This window comes from Oryza sativa, chromosome 4, assembly GCF_034140825.1.
Source record: "Oryza sativa Japonica Group chromosome 4, ASM3414082v1".
In the NCBI taxonomy this organism is placed as follows: Eukaryota; Viridiplantae; Streptophyta; class Magnoliopsida; order Poales; family Poaceae; genus Oryza; species Oryza sativa.
Window position 1 is genome coordinate 21,720,265 of NC_089038.1, and position 14,431 is coordinate 21,734,695.

At 47.5% G+C, this 14,431-nt stretch overlaps 3 protein-coding genes across 3 annotated transcripts; 2 read left to right on the plus strand and 1 right to left on the minus strand.

The window, feature by feature from the left end:
- Positions 1 to 1,757: 1,757 nt before the first annotated feature.
- LOC4335864 (probable serine/threonine-protein kinase At1g01540) lies at positions 1,758 to 5,591 on the plus strand. The gene is made up of 7 exons (XM_015780448.3): positions 1,758 to 3,054; positions 3,470 to 3,574; positions 3,649 to 3,771; positions 3,838 to 4,008; positions 4,090 to 4,219; positions 4,306 to 4,515; positions 5,080 to 5,591. Exons 1-7 carry the CDS (start codon positions 2,369 to 2,371, stop codon positions 5,233 to 5,235), a joined length of 1,581 nt encoding a protein of 526 aa, XP_015635934.1. The 5' UTR covers positions 1,758 to 2,368; the 3' UTR covers positions 5,236 to 5,591.
- A 2,763-nt stretch (positions 5,592 to 8,354) lies between these two features.
- LOC4335865 (40S ribosomal protein S10-1-like) lies at positions 8,355 to 10,933 on the plus strand. The gene is made up of 5 exons (NM_001416658.1): positions 8,355 to 8,454; positions 8,572 to 8,620; positions 9,068 to 9,350; positions 9,950 to 10,085; positions 10,587 to 10,933. Exons 1-5 carry the CDS (start codon positions 8,452 to 8,454, stop codon positions 10,665 to 10,667), a joined length of 552 nt encoding a protein of 183 aa, NP_001403587.1. The 5' UTR covers positions 8,355 to 8,451; the 3' UTR covers positions 10,668 to 10,933.
- A 24-nt stretch (positions 10,934 to 10,957) lies between these two features.
- On the minus strand, positions 10,958 to 14,269 carry LOC4335866 (PI-PLC X domain-containing protein At5g67130). The gene is made up of 8 exons (NM_001416657.1): positions 14,003 to 14,269; positions 13,792 to 13,914; positions 13,557 to 13,694; positions 12,721 to 12,819; positions 12,316 to 12,619; positions 11,697 to 11,920; positions 11,516 to 11,602; positions 10,958 to 11,376 (listed from the first exon to the last, which is right to left on the minus strand). Exons 1-8 carry the CDS (start codon positions 14,099 to 14,101, stop codon positions 11,209 to 11,211), a joined length of 1,242 nt encoding a protein of 413 aa, NP_001403586.1. The 5' UTR covers positions 14,102 to 14,269; the 3' UTR covers positions 10,958 to 11,208.
- Positions 14,270 to 14,431: the final 162 nt, after the last annotated feature.

Consider the following 14,431-nt stretch of genomic DNA (forward strand, 5'->3'; position numbering starts at 1 on the left):
GCTATAATGGAGGGAAAGCGTCCACCTAAACCGTATGCAGATAACAATACGTCCTTGCATCCTGTTGGTACAATACACACAAGTTTTGTGTAGAGGCTGTTGGTTACTCATCATGCACCAGCACACGTACACACACACACGTGAGTCGGTGAGTACTAAAATAAGATTGAACACAAGCTTCAGCTTCACCATTATCCATAGCCGAAATTTAAATTTTAGAATTTAATTTAAAGTTAATTTAATATTTTTATTCTAGTTTAATTTTCAGCATTGGCTTTTAAATCAGTAGTAATACATATTTAAATGTTCACGTATGGATTTTTTTTTGCTAATAAGCCTCAGGGTTTATAATAAGCAATTTAGCACCAGCTACACTAATGGTCAAAAGAAAGAAAAAAGTAACTTCTAGCCGCACAAGAATTTAGTCCTATTCAAAGAATACCACAAAAATTTTAGAGTAACAATGAATGCCAAAACTAATCATCAAGTATATCAAAAATGTTTTCCCGAATAAAAACCCTCCATAGTAGTAAAAACATTACAGGATAGCTTTATCGTGTAGGTGTTCACAATAATATTATGTCTGAAATGAATCAAACTTTTTCCTTGCCCTGTGCTGATTACTGAGAATATGGATCTAACCACAATGCTCTTCCTCCATAGTTCATGGTGGCTACTGGCTACCCTTGGTTAGGTTAATTTCAAAACGAATCAAGGTCGTTCCATAGCCTCTGGTCTAAATTATTGGATCCCACTGCATCAAAATCATAACTTTGATAAAACCTATACTTTAAAATATATTTTCTGTCTTCATATATAATATATTTCTAAAAAGAAACCCTTTAATTACAATGAAAGACACAACACAGTAGGTGTGTGTAGTGTGAAAAATATTTCCATGGAAGAGAAACCCTAATATAATATGTTCTATTTGTTGTACAGACATCAATACTTAAGTCTAAGGGCTCCTTTAATTTGGCCAAAAATCATAGAAATTTTGAAGAACTTTAATAAGAGCTCTATCCTTTTGGAAACTTTTTTTTAAGTCTATCTATCTCATCAAATTCTTATGTTTTTTTCTATGTTCCAATCAAACAGTCATTTCTATTTTTTTCTATATTTATATTTTTCTATTTCTTTGTTTTTTTCATTCCTATAATTCAAAGAGCACTTAAATGAAACTCTTTCCTTGTCCCATCCCAATTACTAAAAATTTCCCTAGATGTAGCCACAAATCCACAATGCTCTTCCCATATTGACACAGCTATGATAGGCTCAAAATAAATCTAAGGTTTCATGGATCTGGCGGCACCGTGCTGTCCGCTAGCTCACCCACCGCAGCTCAAGAAGACCTGCATTCCTCCTCCCCCAAATCACCCCCATCAAAAATATCCTACCAGTATTCTGTATTCCCCCATGCCTCCCTTCTCTTCTGACTTGATTTGTTTATTACTGACGATAATCTTGACTTCTCTGCCTCCAAATCCGATTCTCCACACATGCAAAAAGAATTAAGAATTGCATATTGCATATTGCAGCCTTGCACTTGCAGTTGCAAGGCAGCTGCTGCTACTACACCCTGTCACTCACTCACACACTCTCATCCCTGCACACACACACACACACACACACACACACACAGTGGCAGTACACACTACAGTACATGCTGCAGCCAGCAGCTACCTATACACTCACTATCACTTTTGCAAGAGTGTACTACTCCATCTAATAATTGCATCCTTCTCCTCTACATTTCTGATTGATTTCTTTTCTCCCCCTTTGATTTGTTGTTTGTTGCTTCTTGTGCTCCTCCCTCCAAAGATCACCACCACCACCACCACCACCAACCACCCACACCACCTTCCTTTCTCTCCTCCCTCTAATCTTCTCCCCCTCTCCCCACCAAGAAAAATCCAGGCTTTGTATTAGGGACCAGATTAAGCAGAGAACCACCACCTTTTGCCTTTTTGCAGTTTGCTGTTTTCACCTCCTCAAAGAGAAGAAGAAGACACTCCAAATTCTTCACCCCCCACACAACACACATTGTTTCTTCCCAAAAATCCAATCTTTTGGTTTTGGGCCCAATTTGTCCTCCTCTTAAATCCCACTTTTCCATCACTCCATTCTGTCATAAATCCTCTCCTCTTCCCCTCTCAAAGTTCCAGCTTTTCCCACTAAGAAAATCCAATCTTGGCCACTCCATTTATTCGCTGAGCAAATTTCCAGCCTTTTTTGCGCCCAATTCCATTGGGAGATGGAGAAGTAGATTTTAGCGCAAAAAAAATCAGGTTTTTTTGGCACCCGATTTTGGTTGGGAGAGCTCGCCGGAGATCCGCCATTTGAGGTAAGGCGAGGAGCTCTCTCTCCCATGTCGGACTCGGAGCTGTCGCAGAGCACGGTGGTGTTCGGGCTCCACCTGTGGGAGCTCGTCGGCATCGGCGTCGGCGCGGCGTTCGTGCTCCTCCTCGTCCTCCTCTCGCTGCTCTGCCTCGTCGCCTCACGCCGCCGCCGCCGGCGGCGAGGGGTCGCCGTGGCGACCCCCGTGCTCCACCTCGCCACCGCCGTCGCGCCGCCCAAGCACCCCGGCAAGCCGCCCAAGGACATCCAGGAGGTGCCCTCCCGCGCCGCCGCCGCCGCCGCGGCGCCCAAGGCGCAGCCGGCGCAGGTAATCCAGGCGCCGCCGCCGCAGCCGCCGCCGTCGGAATCCATCCAGATCGAGACGGGCAAGGAGCACCGCATCACGTTCCGGGAGCAGCAGCATCAGCCGCCGCAGCCGCCGCCCTACCACCAGCGGAGCGGGGGCCCCTCGTCGCGCGGCGGCAGCGGGGAGAGCCGCGGCGGCGGCGGTGGCGGCGGCGGCGGCGGCGCGGAGCCCGGCGTGCCCGAGGTGTCCCACCTCGGGTGGGGCCACTGGTACACGCTCAAGGAGCTGGAGGACGCGACGGCCATGTTCGCCGACGAGAAGGTGATCGGCGAGGGCGGCTACGGCATCGTGTACCACGGCGTGCTCGAGGACGGCACGCAGGTCGCCGTCAAGAACCTGCTCAACAACAGGTAGTACCTACCACTCTTACCACCTGCTGCTGCTGCTGCTGCTGCTTCCCATGAACTCAAGCATAATAGGGCAAAATGCAGCAGCGTGCGTGTCGAATTGGGTCTCTTTTTTAAGAATGCGTAGGTTCAAGGTTAAGCATTAAGGAAAGGCTTGCTTAGTTTCGTGAGGGCATTAAGCATTACTTGAATGGAGATGTTGACAATTGTAGATGGTGACATTTTTGCTGAGAACTTGGGTAGTAGAGACGATCATGTCGTGTTCCGCACTGAACATTTTCTTATGGTTCACATGCTCTGTGTGGAAGCTGTCGATTTTAGAGGCCGAAATATATGTCGCGTGTGACGTGTGTTGGTTCGTTCTAGTGCTCTCTCTCTGTTGCCAAATTTAGTAAAATTTTGATGCTTGCTTTGTTAGGGGGCAGGCAGAGAGGGAGTTCAAGGTTGAGGTGGAAGCGATTGGGCGGGTGCGGCACAAGAACCTGGTTCGGCTGCTGGGATACTGCGCCGAGGGTAACCAAAGGTACCTTGAAATCAATGGATTCTATGACTGAGTAGCTTGCAATGTATAATATTTTCTGTACGAATCCTTTTCAGGATGCTTGTGTACGAGTATGTCAATAATGGAAACTTAGAGCAATGGCTCCATGGTGATGTTGGTCCCGTAAGCCCTCTCACATGGGATATGAGAATGAAGATTATACTAGGAACAGCAAAAGGGTATGCATCTTTCAGTTCATTACCGTAGACTATAGACATATTGGTAACATTATTTACATTGTGCAGCTTAATGTATCTGCATGAGGGACTTGAGCCAAAGGTGGTTCATCGTGATGTCAAGTCGAGCAACATCCTCCTTGACAAGACCTGGAATGCTAAGCTTTCTGATTTTGGGCTAGCAAAGCTTTTGGGCTCAGAGAGGAGTTATGTAACAACCAGAGTTATGGGGACATTTGGGTTAGAAATTAGCACCCTTGTAATGTGATAATTGTACAAGACACATGAATATTTTGCTTATGCATCTTTTGTTCTTTGCAGGTACGTAGCTCCAGAGTATGCTGGTACTGGCATGTTAAATGAAACTAGTGATGTCTATAGTTTTGGAATTCTTATCATGGAAATAATATCTGGTCGGGTACCAGTGGATTACAACAGACCACCAGGGGAGGTTAGTTATTGTTTGCCTTGTTATAAGGATTCTAAATTAAGATCTTGTCGAATGCATCTATGAAATCAGCACATTAATCCTTTCAGGTTAATCTTGTTGAATGGCTGAAGACAATGGTGAGCAACCGAAACTCTGAAGGGGTTTTGGATCCAAAGATGACTGAGAAGCCTACTTCTAGGGCACTGAAGAAGGCTTTGTTAGTAGCTCTGCGATGTGTAGACCCAGAAGCCCGTAAGAGGCCAAAGATTGGGCATGTCATTCACATGCTTGAAGTTGATGATTTTCCCTACAGAGATGTAAGTTAACGTGGCATGTGGCTCCTTTTGTCTTATGTTCAGTACCCATCATTTTATATAGTGAAAATTGTGAGCATCATTTGCAATGCTTGTGTGGCCCCTAATTCCTCTCGCACAGTTATTTCCAAGGAAAAAATGACATCGTAGTGACCATGTTGAGTTCTGTACACACTATTTAGTTTTAGATTATTATACCAACCCATTTTTGTTTTTCACATATTTTTGAATGTCACCTTTTGGTTCATTGCTGTATTGGTGACTGTTTTTCTTGGACAACGGAAAACATGGTTCCAAAATCTTCATTCCCCAATTTTGAAATGCCCCATCATTCTCCCTGTAAATTATGCATATGAATGACGTGTTCCAAGTCAGTCTTTAAGAAATGACCAAAAAATATTTATTATAATGTGCTTAAATTCCATTTTTAATCTTTTCTGAAAAACAAAAGGCAGGAGCTTTGCCTATATATTAGTAGAGCAGGGAAAAATTCCACTTTTTAGTTGTTGTTATCGCACTGAAATCGTGTACATTATAAACATATATTGTTGTCACTCCTTTTGCCAGGAACGTCGCGGTGGCAAAGCTCCAGGTCAAGTGAAATCGGGAGAAATACCGCCAGTTGAAGCTGGTGATAGCAGCGGGAACAATACGCCAAAAGAAACACCAAAAGGTCAACCGAAAGATGAACCTTTCAAGTGGAGAAATCAAGCGGCGGCCTAGCTATTAGCAAGATGGTGATTCTTCTGAATTCAGTAAGACGACGATTTTTCTGAATTCTTACACCTGATCAAGAAACCGAATGCCGCAAACTTGCAAACAGCTCATTTGCTGCTCGTTAGTTGGGTTGGGGCACGGAAACATGGAACGCGCCGAGATCGTGAGAGCATCTGTACATTATTGGGTTAGTATGTTAGCCATAGCGATTTTTTGGTTGGTTTATTTGGTTATATTTATGTACTAAGTGATAATTCTTGTATGACAAATTCATGTTACTCTTGAGGTAAAAGTTGATGAGCGGTGCTTAGATAAAACCTTCCATGTAGCAATATATCCCCCAAATGCCAGTTTGCTCATCAGTCATCATACAATGCTCAGTTTCTTATACTTTTGAGATCCATACTTGTCACCTAAATTGTGATGATTCAATATACCAGACTGAATCCTCAGGTGTGTGCCCACATTTCTTTTTCCTGTATGTAACAAAATGAAATGAGCAGCACTACAGTAGTCTGAATTTTGCTGTTTCATCAACCTGGAGAAGAAAAGGAAAGGCTTGGTTGTCACATGATGGAGCCTCAATGACCTACCTCTGGACACTGATAGCACACACAATCACTCATTATTTAGCAAAGCTTGATAAGCCAGCAAGCTTAATTAAGTAGCCACTGATTGATTGCCCCCCCTGCTACTCAGATCTTCTCCAGAGACTCCAGAGTGGCATCCAGCTCCAGGCAAGCTCACCAGCAGCAAGCAAGAACCCAGACAGACATGCAGTGCCTACTACTCCTAGTACTCCCTCGTCCCAAAATAAATATAGTTTTGTATTGTTTATATCAAACATTTGACCGTTCATCTTATTTGATTTTTTTTATGATTAGTAATTTTTATTAGATGATAAAATATAAATAATTCTTTATGTGTGACTAATTATTTTAAATTATTTTATAATTTTTTTAAATAAAACGAACAGTTAAACATTGGACACGGATATGTACAGCTACACTTATTTTGTAACGGAGGTAGTAGTACTACCTGACTGGAAATGCAGGTGACAGTCGGTTAACAGATGGCATCCGGGGGCAAGTAGTATTAGCGTGAGGTAATCCGGATTAGTAGCAGATGTGATGTGACACGAGGCGACAGCGACCAACAAACGGACCAGGCTAGGCTACGTTGGATGGTTTTTGCGGATGATGAAAAGGATCTGGATGGACGGTAGGCTGGTGGTGGATAGTGGTAGCAGTAGCAGTTGTAAGCTGGGGGCCCTAGTGAAAGCTCAGCTTCGCCTACGCCTCCGGTGGCGGTGGCCGTACCGTCCGTGATGCCTTCTTTCCCTCGTGTGGCCGCCGGCCGGCGCCGACGGCGAGGGGGAGTTGCTTTCCGGGCATCTGTTGCTGCATCATTCCTCTTTGTCGTGTTCCTCTCTAGCTCGAGACTGAGGCTGAGTTCGTTTCAGCTTTTTGAAACACTACTTCCTTGTTCTCTAACGAACATACTTCCTAAACTACTAAATGATATTTTTTAAATAAATAAATATAAATTTTAAATTTATATACTCGGGTAATTAATTTTATATTTTTAAAAGGAAGAATTATTTTAGTGTCGGGTACTTGGGTTGTACTGACACTTCAATGCTGCAGCTTGTAAAAGTCTGAATAACAGAGCGGTTTTCCATGGTCTGTGAATAATGAATGAATAGTATTTGCTTTTAAAACCCAGTTGTTCCTCAAACCATCATTGAAATGTCCGTGGTTTTTTTTTCAACAAAAAATATATTTCTTCCAAATATGAAGCTACTAGCTATCCAGTTTAGAGCTTGTCGGTACAGTGGTATCTAAGCAATGCAACCAATTTTAGTTTGTTTTTAGATTGGTACTATAGCTTCGGCCCAACTTCTCACAAAAAAAAAGGAATAAGTTTACCGGAGGTCCCTCAACTTAACAGCGATATTTTTTGAGATCACTTAACCACAAAACCAGAAATGTGTACCCCAAAACTCAATCAAACCGTGCACTCAAGGTCCTATGGTAGTATATATGGGTGATTTCGCTGACGTGGCATCCTAGTCAGCAAAAAAAAATTAAAAAGTATATGGGGCCCACATGTCAGCTGCACATTTTATTTTCTTCTCCTTCTCCTCTCTCTTCTCATCTTCAGTGAAGGAGGCCAGCGGTGGGCGGAGCGGCGGCGGTCGAGCACAGCGACGGGTAGAGCAGCGGTGGGCAAGCGCGTCAGCGGAGCGGCGGGGGGCTACGGGCGTGCACGACGGCTAGTAGAGCAGCGGGGGGCGAGCGCGGCGGCGGTGAACTACATCTCCAAGAGGGGGGGTGGAGGAGGCCACCGGTGCCGTGTGGTGCACGGTCACCCCGACCGCAACCCGTCCTTGTCATGGTCCTCCCCTTCATCGACAAGCCTCCTGAAGTCGAGGTCCATCTCGAGGAGCTCCCCCGTGCTCAGCCACCACCACCGCCCGTGCCCCCGCGAGTGGCTCATGATGCTAGGAGCGGCACCACCAGCGGGAGAAGGGGAAGAGGCAGAGGAGGAGATGATTTCTTGGTCACTGATTGCCTCCCTCGCATGCAAGCTAGGCGAGCTCGGACGGGCTCGCCGGCCGCCTCCCCTTCCCTCCCAATCTGCTTCGCCCGCGGCCTGCATCCACGCTCGCCCATCGCCGGCCTCCCTCATTGAAGATGAGAAGAGATAAGAGAGAGAAAAGAGAAGGAGAAGAATAGAGAATGTGCAGCTGACATGTGGGCCCCATGTACTTTTTTATTTTTTTTGCTGACTATGATGCCACGTCAGCGAAACCACCCATATATATACTGTCATAGGACCTTGAGTGCGCGGTTTGTGTGAGTTTATGGGTACACATTTATGGTTTTGTGGTTAAGGGACCTCAAAAAATCTCGTTGTTAAGTTGAGGGACCTCCGGTGAACTTATTCATCAAAAAAAGATCACTAGGTCCAACAAATCTGACAGACAGACCTTGCAAAGGCCCATTAAAGCACAATTAACTGGGCCTGAAAAGCCCAGCCCGTCCACTCTGACGATTCTACCCCTCTAACCCTACACCGGCCAGCGACTATATAAAAGCGGACCCGTCTCGAGCCGCTAGGGTTCTTCGATTTCTCCCTCGCGCCGCCGCCTCCTCCTCACCCTCCCCGCCCCAGGCGCACCCTACGCTTGGAGCTCGTCCGATCCGCTCGGCGCCCGCCATGGTAAACGCGCGAAGCTCTGAATCCATCCTCTGTTCCTCGCGGTCTCGCGTGCGTGCCGTGCTGCTTGCTGGTTGATGCTAATCTCCTCACTCGCGTTTCGCCTGTTTGTTGTTGCAGATCATCCCGAAGAAGAACCGCAATGAGATCTGCAAGTACCTCTTCCAAGGTCAGTGGTTCTTGGTCCCTATTTGCACCTCGTAATCGTACTAGAGGCGTAGAGCCGCCGCCATGTTTAGTGGAGATTGTTGTTTTAGGTTTGCAAAACGAGGAGATTCGTGTTGCTCCGTACAGGAGCACGGTTCTTAGTGCAGGAACTGCCCTCTTGTTAAAAGGAGAAGCTTGGTTTAGATGTAGGATTTGATATGCTAGTGATAATTTTTCATTCTAGGAACCCAATGAACTATTGGTTATATACTAGCGAAATCTGTGCACCCATGAACATCAACTTAAATTGATTGTTTCGGTCCTGGTGTTGTGAAAATCTGTGTGTAAAAATTTCAAGAAAAATGATATCGCTGTTGGTGTATGTCAGTACAGCGTTCGCATGCCAAGAGGCTCAAACTGAAAGTGATTGTAGGTGCTGGTTTTAACTTGGTGTATGCTGTTGTTGCAGAGGGAGTGCTGTATGCCAAGAAGGACTACAACCTGGCGAAGCACCCGCAGATCGATGTGCCGAACCTGCAGGTGATCAAGCTCATGCAGAGCTTCAAGTCCAAGGAGTACGTCAGGGAGACCTTCTCCTGGCAGTACTACTACTGGTACCTCACCAACGATGGCATTGAGCACCTGCGCAACTACCTTAACCTGCCATCTGAGATTGTGCCTGCCACACTCAAGAAGTCTGCCAGGCCACCTGGCCGCCCATTTGGTTCTGGCCCACCTGGCGACCGCCCAAGGTATACATATTCTCGTGATGCTCCCTTCAAGTGCATGCAATTTGGCATATACTATAATGTGCTTAGTGAACATGGGGCCTGTGTCACCATTTCACCATGATCATATAACACTTATATTTCTACAAATGATTCAAATGGGAAGGAGAAAATTATGGCTATAAATGTCTGATATTATTCCTGTATTAGATTTATCGTTAAGAATCTAGCTTGTAGCTTTTGAGATGGGAGTAGTGAGATTCTGTGGGCAGAGCAGTGGAGCTTTTTAGCATGTCAGCACGTTTGTTGCATAAAATTGTCCTTCAAGAAATATGTTGCTCTCATTTTGGTAGAGGTGTTGATCGTTTTCATCTGACCACAGGGCTTCTGCTTTAGGGTGAAGCTTGTAATTTTCTGTGCATTGTTCATAATGTTCTTGCTTTAGGCTGCAGCTTTTGCTTGTACAGTGCTTTCTAAGCTTGTGTATAAATAAGATAGGATTAGAATGATAAATGTATTCAAGATGTGTTGATGTGGTTTGGTTTAAGTTAATCTGTTCATAGTCTTTCCTGATTTAATGGAGGCTGATTCTATACTGTTGATTCTCTTTGCGATGTATGTAGGGGCCCGCCTCGCTTTGAAGGGGACAGGCCAAGGTTTGGTGACAGAGATGGGTACCGTGGTGGTCCTCGTGGTGCTCCTGGTGACTTTGGTGGTGAGAAGGGTGGAGCTCCTGCTGAGTTCCAGCCATCCTTTAGGGTAATCAACTACTTTCCCTACAAGTGTTTCATTATTGTTCTGTTGTGTCATGTAGCTTATTTGACTTGTTACGCTGAATACAAGACAAGCAAAATCCATTTTTGTACTGCCTATGATGAATTTATATTTGGATTTACCATCAACTTAAAAGTTCTAGCAGAATTAACTTGTCTTTTTTACTCGTAGTTGTATGCTACATCCGAGATGCCTATATATTTGATGTTGTTCGTTCATGTCTTCTTGGCCTGAAAAAACGAACTATTGCAGTTCCACATAATGTTTGGGTGGGATTTAGCGAGGTTCATATTTTTCTTTTGTGTAGAAGTTTTGAACAACCTTGTGATTTTGCTTGTCGAAGGCCCTGTGCACTATGCATACCCTGTTTGTTTTAAACAAGATTTTGTATTTCCTGTTCTGATATTTAGCTAATATATTGATAGTTCAGTTGATTTGATGACATCAATGATTTTGGCTTATATTTACCACCATAAAATTTTGCAGAGCTCTGGTGGCAGACCTGGCTTTGGCCGTGGTGGTGGCGGAGGCTTTGGCGCTGGCCCGACCTCTTCCTCGATGGAGTGAACTTCCCGTAGTTTGGATATGATGTTTTCCTTCGCATGAGGCGTTTAATTTTGAAGGACAGTTAAATTATGTAGCAGTGATGTTTGCAGGATCGACCGCTGTTGACATATGCTAAAAATATGCTATCTTGATACCTTCCAGTATAATAGTTTTTGCGAACGCTTAAGTTCAATGTTAATGCTTTTGACATATTGGCGGAAATTATCTTTTGCTTCTGAAAAAAAGAATTATGTGCATGTTTGATTGCTGGCTGCGTGAAATAGTGATATGATATCTGTATGCAAGTTTTTGATGGAAGTACGTGTTTTTGATGTGCTCATTCATCGGAGCTTGCATGTCTTGCGTACAATGAGTACAAACAAATTCTTGATCGATTACAATGTAGACCCAACCAATCAGGTATCCAAAACTCTTGCGAATGTTTGATGTACAATGTAAAGCGGGATCTAATCTGTTTCTGGGAGGCAGATGCAATCTATGTACAGCAAAATTTGGGGGGAAAGGATGCGGTGGTGATGCTTGGTGTTTCTGCCATGTTCTCTCAAAGGCTCAAGAGTAGAGCAGCCAGCGTAGATGGCACCAGTATGATGAGCTGCTGCCATTGCAACGTCGCCGTCGGCGGCCGCAGCAACGCCGTGGCGCCCGATGTCGCGTTAAAGATGCCTTTGGGCGTGCCGCCGTGCCGAGCGGTCGTGCATGTACCATTGCCCTGCACAAGCAAACACGTTTCAATCTTTTTTTTCAAGTCAGATTTGAATTATGATCATTAGTTTAGCAATGTGCAGTGCTGGAATTCAATCTTGCATTGCAACAGAAATCTTAACGAGGTTTCTGCAGCGAGGCATTACACTGCAAGCAGAGACGCTCCCACACCCACAGACCAGTCCGCCGTTGGCCCTGTCCGTGGCTTCAGCCGCACCACCTCGATCACTTCTCTGCATTGTTTTCGCAAACAAGTCCAGAATTCAAAGCCTCTTTTAAAACTAGCACAAGCAGTTTCTAATCCATATTCATGATGCAGTATCAGACCTTGTAGAAATCGACGGCGATGAAATTGGCCCATCTGTCCGCGGACAGGTCATGGCAGGTGGTGAGCATGTCGAGCAGCTCCGCCGAGTTGTCCTTGCAGGCCACCGGGAAATTCGGTAGGTCCCTGAAGTAGTTCACCAGCACCAGCGACCTCGAGAGGTCGTTCATGGCGGCCGACTCCGCGCGGTTCGGGCACCTCCCCTTGATCATCCCCTTCGTCCCATCTGCACCCACACGCACACGCACACGCACACCATCGTCAAAGGAAAACCCAAACCGCAAAATCCTCCACGATCAAAGTCACGTGACTTTATCAGTGACACGTGGGTCAATGAGATCCTGACTCCACGTGTCAATGACAAAATCATTGTGACTTCAAAGTCAAAAAAAACATGATCTCATTGGTGTTACTTAGGATCAGTTTGACACAGTTACAGCTCCACATCTCCTGAAGCTGGAGCTCGGTCAAATGGTTTCAGCTTCATCTAAAATAGGAGTGGGGCTAAGTAGAGTACTCTCATAAAATAGAGAGGTGGAGTTGGGTTTACGAAGCTTCACAACTCTAGTCCATACCTAACTTCTGAAGCTAAATTTAGAAGTGGAAGATGTACGCCCTTACACTGGTTTTCGACGACGTAGTGCCACTCGTAGGGGATGCCCTCTGCGGCCTCCTTGGCGGACTTGGAGGTGAAGAGGAGGAGGCGGTGGTTGTCGCGGACCATGTCGCTGAGCCGCGGCCAGTCGCCGCCGCTCTTGGGCATCCGCCACGCCGGGAACACGTACTTTGTCAGGCCGGAGGCGTTGAGGACGCGGGTGAGCCCCATGGGCGACTCCACGTAGTCCTCCACGAACACCGTCACCACCTCCGACGGGTTCCGTGCCAAGAACCGCTCGATCTCGCCCAGCACCTCCACCGCCGGCACCTGCTCGAATTAAAACACATTGATCAGATCAAAAGCTCTCGTGTTCGTCAGATTCATCGGGAATTCAGAGGCGATTGTACACGTAATCATGTGTGCCTTACGAATGCGGTGAAGTTCTGGCAGGCGCCGCCGAAGGAGTGGCAGAGCCAGATGTCGTTGCGGAAGTCGTACATGTCCAGCATCAGTCCTCGCACGCCGTTCTGCACGCGTGACGTGTTGATGAATAGCGAGAAAGGCAGAAAGCTTTGGCATGTTAATCTCATCGATTTGATCGTTGTTTGACATGTGTAAATTCAGTGTAATCTTGAATACTCTCCCTGATGTTTGTGACGGATCACGGAATCAATGATGGGTTGATTAAAATCCGGGTTTAAGTGGCTGTCAGTGACAGAGGGCGATTGAAATTGAAAGTGGGAGAGAGACGGGACGGGCACGGGACGGGACGGAACGGCAAGAATGGAATGGACGTGCCACCCGACCGTATCCCCCTGCGCCACAAGGGTACAAATCACGGGGGCACACGACGCGACGATGGGAAATTCGGCAAGGTGGACAGCCATGGAAGAACTGACCAGCAATCTGCGTTGGCGCCACACACGCGGGCGAACGGCGAACCTCCCGTGTCGTCTTCCGTGCCCCCACGTACACGCCCCGGTGCCTTTCACGCAAGCGGAGACGGCGCCGCAGCGTGCGCGCGCGCGCGAGGCCGTGCACGCGAACGCGCCAGGGTGCGACATGGGGGTTGTGGCGCGCCGGACTGACACCTGTTGCGTCCGGGGGACACCTGCCCCTGCTGTTGTGGTTGTGGGGTCTAATTATTGGGTTTGTGTGGGGCCCGCGCATCCGACGTGGCGCGCGGCGTGTCAGGAACGAACGGCCGGAAACGAGGACGACGGCGAGGAGGATTGGGAAGTGCGAACGAAAGGAAAGGACTTACGTTGAGCTGGTCGGTGATGGTGTCCTGCTGGTTCCAGGCCGTGGCGATGGCCGTCCCCGTCCGCGACCGCGTGCCGAGCCGCGCGAACGAGTTGTGCGTCGTCAGCCACGCGTACCGGTTGAACGGCAGGTCCCGCGCCTGCACAGCACACAAACCGCCGGAATTTGGATGCGGTCAGTCAGCGCCGCCGCGCACTCGGAGAGGAAGAAACCAAACCGCGACGTCAATTACCTACCTTGGTCTGCGGGTCGACGGGGGTGACGCGGGTGCAGCGCGGGCGGACGTTGCCGTCGGCCACGCACGTCTCGCAGTGCAGCCCGGCGTCGCAGTTCCGGTCCGCCGCGCACGTCTCCCCCACCTGCAACGTACGCACACGTACACCCTCCATTTTAACCCACCAATTCCCCCCTCCAACTAATTAAACAGCGCGCGTACCGCGTACGTACCTTCCGTGCCGACACGACCAGCAGCAGCGCGGCGGCCGCGACGGCGAACAGGAGGACCCTCACACCCGGCGCCGGCGCCTCCTGCCACTTCGCAGCCATCTCCTCCTCACCCCTCTCCCTCTGCGCGCTCTCTGCTCTTGATGCGTATGATGCGCGGTTGGTGCTCTCCCAGTGCTGTAGACGTCAAGCAACGGGGCAGCAGCCGCAGCAAGCAGAATCAAGGCAAGTGGCGGAATATTTGCCCCCCTGTCTCTCAAGGTATTGGATGGCCTTGTCGTTGTGTTGTGTGTGGCTTTGTATCGTAAATCGTAATTCGTGGGCGGCGTCGCCGTCACCTGCTTACGTACGCGGCAATGCGGGCGTTCACTCACGCACGCACACGCGCCCCCCATCCGCTTCGTCTTTCCGCCTCGCGCACCTTGTGACATG